This window comes from Sinocyclocheilus rhinocerous, unplaced genomic scaffold (genome assembly GCF_001515625.1).
Source record: "Sinocyclocheilus rhinocerous isolate Xijiao unplaced genomic scaffold, SAMN03320098_v1.1 scaffold681, whole genome shotgun sequence".
Lineage (NCBI taxonomy): Eukaryota > Metazoa > Chordata > Actinopteri > Cypriniformes > Cyprinidae > Sinocyclocheilus > Sinocyclocheilus rhinocerous.
Window position 1 is genome coordinate 300634 of NW_015641029.1, and position 10742 is coordinate 311375.

Sequence of the window (10742 nt, forward strand, 5' to 3'; positions counted from 1 at the left end):
CCAATCAAAGCGAAAGCCGAATTGCACTCGAGTCAATGATTCAAAGAGTCACTGAAATACTGCCACCTGCTGGCATGACGATGTAATTTGCCGAAAGAGCTATTAAAGGGGTCATGACATGAGAAATAAAATTTGCCTTGATCTTTTGGCATATATGAGGTCTTTGTACCAATCTTTAGATATCAGAAGGTTCCCAGCGTTAGGAACAAGTGGATAGTTTATTTTTAATTTTTCAATTTCAGAGGATTGTTTGGAGTATTTTGTTTTGTAAACGAGGCACAGTGTCATAGAGAGTTCACAAAGAAACATTTGTTGAAAGATGAAGCTGTCTCAGATCTGACTGAAGCTGCATCACAAACTGTAAGTAATTGATTTCATAATGCTTTGTCTGGAAATGATCATGTTGTCAAAACACTCAAAACAACATGCAAAAGCAAGGGGGTGTTGATACTCTTACAATGACATTAGCCAATCATAACAGTGGTCGATTCCTGACAAGTCTTAATGGACCCGCCCCTTAAAACAGGTCATTTAAGACTGAGTGCCAGAACGAGGGTTGAAAATAACCTTTTTTTCCCCACATATTTATTTGGGGTTTTTTGTGCAAAAAAACTTTATTAACATTATAAGTTAACCTCAGGGAACATATTAAAATAATAATAAAAAAAAAAATCCATGTCATGTCCCCTTTAAAAGCACTCTCAATTTCAGAATGACAGCCTTGACAAGAGGAGTGATACCAGCGATGAAAGGAAGGGACTGTCAAATTTGAGGACGGGAACTTTTGTATAAAAAGAAACATCTTTTTGTGAAATGATTTTCTTGAAAAGTGTGTTTATACTATGTTATTTATTTATTTTTGTTAATTAGGTTATTTGAAATAATTGTTTATGAAGTAGCTTTTGATATTTTGATAAAACATTTTGATATTTTATTCTCCACTTTCCCTCATGACAACAAAGAATATCATATTCAATATGACATTCCTCTCAAGTTAACTGGACCATTCATTTGACCAAAACTATAGTAGTGTGTAAGGACTGCAGAGATCTCACCTGCTGCGTGCAGGTCCTCTCAGCAGGGCCATTGTCTGAGGAATTGTAAGAAGACCTGCGGGGTTACTTTTATTGGAGTCTGGGTCTTTCAGGGCACCATAAAACTCCTCAAAACTGATAAGCACTCGGTCAGAGAGGTGCAGACTGCACAGAAGGAGCAAGACATTATATCTTTTAATCATATGGATCTTGAAACAATAATAATTAGACAGACCTTTAAAGTACAACAACATAATTTTTATTTTAAGAATTGTTAGATCATTGTCATTACTTACCGAAATAGAAGGTTTTTCAGCTGTTTAGCTGTGACAGGCCTCCTTAGGAAATTTGTAAGGATCTCAAGTAAAGAAGATCTAGGAAAACAACAAACTATAAGACAATGGGGAAAAAATCTGATATTTACATCTGTGTGTGTCTGTTTTCACCTGTTGACCAGAGGTTTGCCATCAGGGTGATTATTCTTGAACAGGATTTTGAGCAACAGAGCTCCTGTATTTTGAATGCGCTGTTTTAGCTCAACTTCCAGCTTTAAAAGAAAGAGTGAAATTGGTATATTGGTTTCTGTATTTTTTTTCTTTCTTTTTTTATAATGCATTATACAAAAATGATGAGGTCAAAACTCAATATTCTCAACATTATTGTTCTTTCCAGAAACACACACTTTCACTTGCAATCCTAACACACTGAAATGAGTTTGTTTTTTATTTACTTTTCTGGAAATTATATATATTACAGCAAATCAACTGCCGTGAATGAAAGAACTGAGTTTGAATGAATGTGTTATTTTTTTTAGTGAATCAAAAACAGCATGACCAGGATTGAAAGATTCTTCAATGAAAGAATATTATGAACCAGATCAACTCCTGAATGAACTCCTAATTGGACAGTTCTTTTAAAAATTTAGCAAGGCCATTGTTTTCATTGTATGCTCGAATGACTTTAAAGAGCTGGTTGTTTTAGTAAATCAGAATCATATGACAAATGTAGTCCAGTTCCCAAACGATTGACCCTTATGAGTTGACCAAATGGCGAAAAATGAAGTCTTTTTGTAGATATATGTGACCCTGGACCACAAAACCAGTCATAAGGGTCAAAATAGGACAATATTTGGCCGAGATACAACTATTTGAAAATCTGGAATCTGAAGTTGCAAAAAATCAAAATATTGAGAAAATCGCCTTTAAAGTTGTCCAAATGAAGTTCTTAGCAATGCATATTACTAATCAAAAATTAAGTTTTAATATATTTACAGTAGGAAATTTACAAAATATCTTCATGGAACATGATCTTTACTTAATATCCTAATGATTTTTGGCATAAAAGAAAAATCAATAATTTTGACCCATACAATGTATTTTTGGCTATTGCTACAAATATACCCCAGCGACTTAAGACTGGTTTTGTGCTCCAGGGTCACATATTTAGTTACTCCTATGTTGCATGTTCCTTTGTGGAGATCATTCACATTTATGCAGATATAATTTGACTGAGATAGATGAACTGAACAATCATAAACTGATCACAGAAGATCTATTCTAAACTAAACTGTGTAATAATAACAGAGATCATCTCCATCCTATGGGCAGCATGCAGATTCATTTAAAAACTGCAGTAACTGAAAGATTTTAAAGTACTGAATGTATTAAATATGATGAGTGACAGCATTTTGAGCTTCTTTTGTGAGCGGGATGGGATGAAGGGGTTGTGTGTTTATCCATACACCCACTCTGACTCGTGTGTTTGTGTGTGTGTGTGTGTGTTTGTACCCCCACTGTGTGACTAAGGCAGCTCTCGTGACCAGGCGGAGTCGAGGGGGCCTGTGTGCTGGGTTCAGTCGGTCAGACAGACAGGACCCCAGGGATAAGACTGGCAGGGTTAATCACACACAACACCCCCTCTAGAAGACAGACACCTGCAGATTTGCAGGACTTTCTCTCTCACAGACCCATTTGCACATGTACTCCCTCCTTCTCCTTCTCTTTATCTCTCTTTGCTAATATCTCTCCTGGGTAAACTCGGTGTTAACCACTGAGCTGCAGCTGAGATTTTATCAGTTCTTATGTTTTATTCTACATGAGCAGTAGCTCTCTTTCTCAATGGGATAATGCCAGGCTTTGATGTCAAAAGGAGGAACACAGGACAGCAACTTCGTCACTGAGAGGAAAGCACATGGGGATACTTGAAAATATGCCTGCATTCATGCACTGCATTCAGAATTATACTCCATGGAACCACATGTGAATGGAAAGCTATGCAAACTTGTACACAGTGCTCCAAAACATATGTGAATTAAAAAAAAGGTATTATTTTATTGAATTAAATAAATTGTTAAACAAGGAAACATCTGCAAACAAATGACGATTAACTTTTTTCCTCAGCACTAATATCACTTATCTCATCACTTCAACTATGCACCTCAATCCACATACAAAGTTTGGAATAATTCTGATTTTTTTTTTTTACGTTTTTGAAAGAAGTCTCTTACACTTACCAATGCTGCATTTATTTGATCAAACATACAGTAAAAACAGCAATATTTTTAAAATATTATTACAATTTAAAAGAACTGTTTTCTGTGCTATATTTTTCAGTATTCTTTGATGAACAAAGAAAAAACAGCATTTATTTGAAATAGAAATCCTTTCATTATAAATGTCTTTAAATGCGTTTCACTTTAAATCAATTTAATGCATCCTTCGTGAATACATGCATAATAATAATAATAATAATTATTATTATTATTATTATTATTATTGGAAGTGTATCACGGTTTCCTCAAAATTATTAACTGTTTTCAACATTGATAATAATAAGAAATGTTACTTGAGCACTAAATTAGCATATTAGTATGATTTCTGTGACACTGACTGGAGTAATGGCTGCTAAAAATTCAGATTTACCATCACAGGAATAAATTATATTTTAATATATATTCAAATAGAAAATAGTTAAATTGTAATCATATTTCACAATATTACGGCACAGTACAGCATTTTGAACAAACAAATGCAGATTAAATAATTATTATTAATAAACAATATATCTATTTACTTTTTTATAGCATAAAACCTAACTATTTAGTATTTAAAATAAATTATAAAATTAGTATTTAAAATAAACTATACTTGATCAGATATTTCATTATCAAAATTAATGATATTTATGTATTAAGTGGTCAAAATAAATTTTTATTTAGGCTACTCTATGTAATAGTAAGCTGCAATTGTGTTTTAGAGCAATAATTTTAAACATATCATTCCTGATTTAAATTTGTGTACCTGATCTGTTTGATAGGTCATCCATGGCCCAGTGCTGGAATAAGTTGTATGAGAGACTCTGCTTATGGAGCGATTTTCTGATGCTGCCCTATGACCTATATCAAGCACAAAAACCAGACAAATTACAGCATTAAATACACAATGGGTGACCAAGGTAAATAGCAAAATTTTTCCAAACCTGGTCATTTTCATGAAAATATGCAAATATTATGTAAATTAAAAATATGCTTCGTTTTCTGGTACTATATATGTTGCATTATAAGTATTTATACAATAAGTTACTGAGACTGAGCAAGAAAGATCTTTAAGTTTCACTGACCACCAGACAATTCATTCCCCTGATGAGACAGCGCCCTCGTGTGGACTAAAACGTGGAAACCTGAGCAATCGTGGAACTTTAGTAATTGGTTAAGTAGCAAGAACCAGTAAACTTTAAAAACATCCCAAAATCAAAGGATTTTCATGATTTGTGTTTCCTTAGTCTCTTGAACACTGAAAAAAGTAGCCTAGTAGAAGCAGTTTTCATCCAGGAATCGGCAAGTAGGCTACTAGCCTATACACTGAACTAAATACAAAATGTTGACTGAAATAGTAGGCTATTTTCTTGTAAAACGTACTACAATAATCTTTGTTTTATTTATCTGTGTCTATTTTTAATATTTGCAATTTTTTTAAACAGTGAACGAATTCATAAAAGTATTTTCCCGTCATGTCTGATTGACTTTTTTCAACGAACTTCACTAAAATAATTTAAAGACTGAATGTATTTTTGTAAACTGATTTATGTTGTTTCGAATTCTGAAATAATCTCATAATTTGCCAACAATCTACCGAAGGCTGCAAATGCTTTAGGTACATTTCTATCTTTTTTCCCCAAGTACAGGTGCATCTCAATAAATTAGAATGTCGTGGAAAAGTTCATTTATTTCAGTAATTCAACTCAAATTGTGAAACTCGAGTATTAAATAAATTCAATGCACACAGACTGAAGTAGTTTAAGTCTTTGGTTCTTTTAATTGTGATGATTTTGGCTCACATTTAACAAAACACGACATTCTAATTTATTGAGATGCACCTGTATTTTAAATTAGCTAAAAGAATCGTTTACGGAACTTACTTCGAATTGCGTAAAATGTAAATAGCAGCCGTGATCTACATTAGTTCGGTGGCACATCTTAACCCTATAGATGTTTCACAGTCAGTAGTTTATCAGTCCTCTGGCGCTGTTTCTAGTGCTGAAAAGCTGATATACATCAGCCCTCCATAAATTCACAAAGCATTACCATTACATTATCATCACCAGCTCTAGGTGTTGAAGCGCCTTCGTACTATTATAACGAGCTCCATAAACGTCAGGCAAGTGACTCACGGAAGGCAGGTAATCTGGCTTTATCCTGGTCTTGGATGATTTCATCTGCCTCAGAGATTTGCTCTGGAATATCTAATCCTTCTCTTTTTCCTTTTTCCATCAGAGAACTGATATCACTTCTTCTGCTCTCACTGCGAAAAGCAGAGTCCAGGCTTTCTGTCCCTGGAGACTGAGGTCTGGTTCCTCTCTGAGGCATCCAGCATCTCTGATCTCTGCCGCAGTCTGTGGAATAACCCCGGAGAGAGATGAGCTCTGGATCTCCTAGTCTCGATGAAGGGTGCTGAATGGCCGGGAGCCGCACAAAAGCCACCGTGGACATCCTGACTGAAGGGTTTTAAGTCTGAACACAACTCTTCCGAGAAGCCCTTTTCCGAAGTGCGTTATGCGCTAAGAAAGATTATTTAATTTGATAAATTACGCATCGAGCTCAGGCGCTTTATAATGGCTTAAATGTAAAAAGTGTTGAATAGTTTTAAAAGAGACACCGTCTGCTTACTGTTTTACAGAAGACTAGCCAAGTTGCCCTTAGCAACAACAAGCGCTCGAGCCTAGGGTTGCAGATTGCACGAGCAAATCTAAATGCGCGTGTTGTTCGTACACGAGACCAAGAGTATCAGTTAGCCTTTTTTTTTTTTTTAGGAGTGTATGTAGGTAATTGATCCTAACTCAATCAGTAAAAGAAAACTTTAGCACTTTTAAATAATGAGCAGGTTTATTTTAATTATTATTACATTAATAAACTATTTTCCTAGTAAGTTTTGGAATCCGTTTTTTGCATGCATATTAATTTCTTAGCATAATATTCCAGCTTCAAGGTAGAGAGAAAGATAATTATATAGCTTTGTTCTGAAATCTGAGCTGATGTATTACAGCCTGGCACCCAATCAAACCTCCATTGTGTTGTAAAGAAGCGTCTCCTGCTTTGTTTTTAGTAACATTCAAAACACCTCAAGGAGAATACGGCTGTACTGTAGCCATGCAACAGACCTAACAGGGGGGGGAGATGGAGTAGTGGATTCAAATATCTAAAACTCCAATCAGAATACGCAGGAGTTTGTGCAGTGAACACACATTTAAACACTATTCAATGCCCATGTTACACATAGATATAAAATAATTATTGAAATAGCAATATTATTCACAAACTGTAAAGTTGCCACAAATCAGTCCATATTATTCAAAACGAATATATAATTAAACTGTAAGTGTGACCACACACATAATTACCATTCAAAATTAAATGTTATATAGGCTAGGCCTATTTGGGTGGCCTACCAGTCCGCAATTTTAAAACGTTAATAAACAAGCATCTAAGCATTACGACTACATAATAATAATAAATAATAAACTAAGCTTCTTTGTCACTATAAATAAGTGTATCTTTAAAAATAGCTGCCAAAAAAGTTCCTTGGGTGTTACGGACAATGTCACGTGACACACGTGGGGGAGTGGAGGTCGCTTAACCTCAAAGTGAAATTTATGGTAGATTGTGTAGGGTGAGTTCAGAAAAAGTGGAATAGGCCTAGTTCTCAAAGTAGTTTTTTGATCAGTTTTTCATGTAAACACCAGGAACCAATCAAATGCAGTAACTAACAATTGCCAGTAAGTTTGAATGAAATGCTATGCCTGTGTTCATTACAATCAGCACATTTAAGTTATATTACTCCAGGGTTTATGGCATCACAAAAAAAAAAAAAATTGTATTCTGTATTCACATTGTATTCAGAACTGTATTCACATTGGCCTACAGCTAATTAGACATGAGTGTTGGTCAGTTTTATCCTGGAAGTATGTATGAATCTAAAATTCACGATTTAGTAATCAAAATAGTTCTTACTTCATTGCAGTAACATTCCTGTAAACATCAAATGCAATGTTGACAAGGTTCTGCGGTAAAATGCTTACAAATATAGCCTATTATAATTTTATTCTATAGCTATAAAACGTTTTCCCAGCGGTTATGAATCGAATAGTTTTATGGTAATACATTTGTGGGCTATGTGAGAAATAAAATTTGTCCTTTAAACGTCCCCAGTTCCATGACCCTGGACATTAATGAACTTACGTAAGACGTATAGCCTATGACCCGGGATATTTATTCAGCTTCGAGATTCTGTTCGGTCTCTCGTGGATCCATCATTTGCTCCTCTCGCGATAATGAGTCCCGATATATTAGGAGCAAACACGAGCACTCGCCCATTTGAAGGGGCGTCGCTGGGCTTCTTACAGGGTCCTTTGGTGGTGAGATTCAGAAGATAGGACATCATGTCTGACGCGGTGACCAGCTTCTTGAAGGATTTCTTGGCCGGTGGTGTGGCCGCTGCCATCTCCAAGACAGCTGTGGCCCCCATTGAAAGAGTCAAACTGTTATTGCAGGTACGTTTTAAAATCAGGATAAAGAAAGAATAATTATTCACAGTTATATCAAATAGCTCAAAAAAAGTTGCATGTGAGTCACAGCTGCATAGATTAAAAAGAGGGAGCCATGAACTTGCATTACAAGTTTTTAGTAAATTAATCAATTAAACATAGTAGACTAACCAAAAGTAAGGGTTTCACTGATAATGCATATACAATTTATGGCGCTGTCCATGGTGCTACTTTATAAAGCGTTTCTAAGAACTGTCAAAAAGTGTAATTTCAGTCCGTTTAATTAAAGTTAAATTAATGTTACTTTTCATTTAAGTAGTGCATGTCCCCAAAAAATTGTAAACACTACTACTATTAATAATAACACATTTAAATATTTGACCTTGACGATTTCCGTCACTCTTTCCATCAGTGCCAGAGTTCATAAAGGCCAATCATGTGTGTTAAGATCGGGACTGTGAGGAGCAGCGATATTTGGTGTAAGTTTAAAGATAAAAATAGTCTGGAGGCTGCAACCCAACACTCAAACCCCGCGCACAAGTGGGGTGTGACGCCAAGTGCAGCTCGCGCACGTGGTCCGGCTGATCCCTGAGTGTAAAGAATTAAACTCTGAACCATTTTTATTTCAAATCAGAGACAGCTTTTGGCATTTCCCATACAAGATGATCATGCAGCACTGACACATAACCATAAATTAAATCTCGATAATCCACAACATATTCCAAAATTCATATATGATGTGATCACAATGCTATAAAGTGTGCCATCTTCCATTTACCAATCCACCTGCTGCTTCACAGGTCCAGCATGCCAGCAAACAGATCACAGTTGACAAACAGTACAAAGGCATCATCGACTGCGTAGTGAGAATTCCCAAAGAGCAGGGATTCCTGTCCTTCTGGAGAGGCAACCTCGCCAACGTCATCAGATACTTCCCCACACAAGCCCTCAACTTTGCCTTCAAGGACAAGTACAAGAAGATCTTCCTTGGAGGAGTGGACCAGAAGACCCAGTTCTGGCGTTACTTTGCTGGTAACCTGGCCTCTGGCGGTGCCGCCGGCGCCACCTCTCTGTGCTTCGTCTACCCTCTCGACTTCGCCAGAACAAGGCTTGCTGCTGATATCGGCAAAGGCACAGCGGAGAGAGAGTTCACTGGTCTTGGGAACTGCCTTTCCAAGATCTTCAAGTCTGATGGTATTAGGGGTCTCTACCTCGGCTTCAACGTGTCTGTCCAGGGCATTATTATCTACAGAGCTGCTTACTTCGGTGTCTATGATACAGCTAAAGGTAAGCAACTGATGGGAAACATCTGACGTGGACAAAACAAACTGTTTGTCAAATACACCTCAATGACATTGCCTAACTCTGTCACTCAGGTATGCTCCCAGACCCCAAGAACACGCACATTGTCATCAGCTGGATGATTGCCCAGACCGTCACAGCGGCCGCCGGTATCATTTCATATCCCTTCGACACCGTCAGACGTCGTATGATGATGCAGTCCGGACGCAAAGGAGGTAGGCCAAGGGATCAAGCAGTTTGGCACAAACTTTTTTTGTATGAAAATAAATGCTGCTTGACTATCAGTCTAACGCACACTTTTCTTTCCCAAAAGCTGACATTATGTACAAGGGCACAGTCGACTGTTGGAAGAAGATCACCAAGGATGAGGGAGCCAAAGCTTTCTTCAAGGGTGCCTGGTCTAACGTGCTCAGAGGCATGGGTGGCGCTTTTGTGCTGGTCCTGTACGACGAGATCAAGAAGTACACATAAACATTCTTCATCCATCATGTCCATCCCACCAAAGGAAACCCTGAGCGTTGTGTATGTCTTAATTGTGTGGAGTGTTAACAACCAGGGAGAAATAAGTGTACTTAGCCAAGCTGGCCCTGGGGTGGACTGAGATCATGTGATTGTAGGTGGCCACTGCAGCCTCCACCCCAACACTTGTAAATATATTTAAATCTACCTACTGCCCCTCAGTTTTAGATGACTTTCAGTCTGGTCAGGCTGAAAGTGATTTTTTTCTCATTTATTTATTTGAATCAATCCATAATGTTCTACAGTGGCTCCTCTCTTCTGTAGCTAGCTGAACACATTTATTCCCGGACTGGACTGAAGCAAGTGGCTGTACACTGGAAAGCTGACTGTTCTTGTGGTGTATTCCACCTTATGAGTTCTTTTAATAAGAATAAAGCTGAAAATACAACTTCTTGGTGCTTGTGGTTTCTTTCTGCGACATTATTATACTTTTCGCCATCAGATTTTACAAATTTAATATAGCCAAGTCAAAAGATTTGTGTCAGCTCTGTAATGGTAATGAACTCCTATTAATTCAAATTCCTTCACAAACATTTACATGAACAGAATTTATGAATACCTGTTGAAATGTCATCAGTCTCATATTACACAATATACAGTACATACACTATCGTTCAAAGTTTGGGGACAGTGAGATTTTTTCAAAGAAATCAGTACTTCTATTCATCAAGGATGCATTAAATTATTCAAAAATAAATTTTCTATTCATCAAAGAATCCAGTATCACGGTTTTCCCAAAAATATTAAGCAGAACAACTGTTTTTAACACTGACAATAATAAAAAATTGTTACTTGAGAACCAAATCAGCATTTTAGAAAGATTTCTGAAGAATCACATGGCACTGAAGA

General features: G+C 36.7%; 2 protein-coding genes across 2 annotated transcripts in view; one reads left to right on the forward strand and one right to left on the reverse strand.

Annotated features, from left to right (window-relative positions):
- Positions 1 to 6021, reverse strand: part of LOC107754123 (EF-hand calcium-binding domain-containing protein 6-like) — a 40090-nt gene extending 34069 nt beyond the window's left edge. The window contains exons 1-5 of the mRNA XM_016570444.1: positions 5703 to 6021; positions 4334 to 4428; positions 1481 to 1581; positions 1331 to 1408; positions 1056 to 1199 (exon numbers count right to left, since the gene is read on the reverse strand). Of these exons, the coding sequence (XP_016425930.1) occupies positions 1056 to 1199; positions 1331 to 1408; positions 1481 to 1581; positions 4334 to 4428; positions 5703 to 6021 (737 nt within the window). The remainder of the gene's footprint in view (positions 1 to 1055; positions 1200 to 1330; positions 1409 to 1480; positions 1582 to 4333; positions 4429 to 5702) is intronic.
- Positions 6022 to 7880: 1859 nt separating this feature from the next.
- slc25a4 (solute carrier family 25 member 4) lies at positions 7881 to 10281 on the forward strand. The gene is made up of 4 exons (XM_016570445.1): positions 7881 to 8078; positions 8873 to 9359; positions 9449 to 9589; positions 9688 to 10281. The coding sequence occupies exons 1-4, from the start codon at positions 7968 to 7970 to the stop codon at positions 9843 to 9845; spliced, it is 897 nt and encodes a 298-aa protein (XP_016425931.1). The 5' UTR covers positions 7881 to 7967; the 3' UTR covers positions 9846 to 10281.
- Positions 10282 to 10742: the final 461 nt, after the last annotated feature.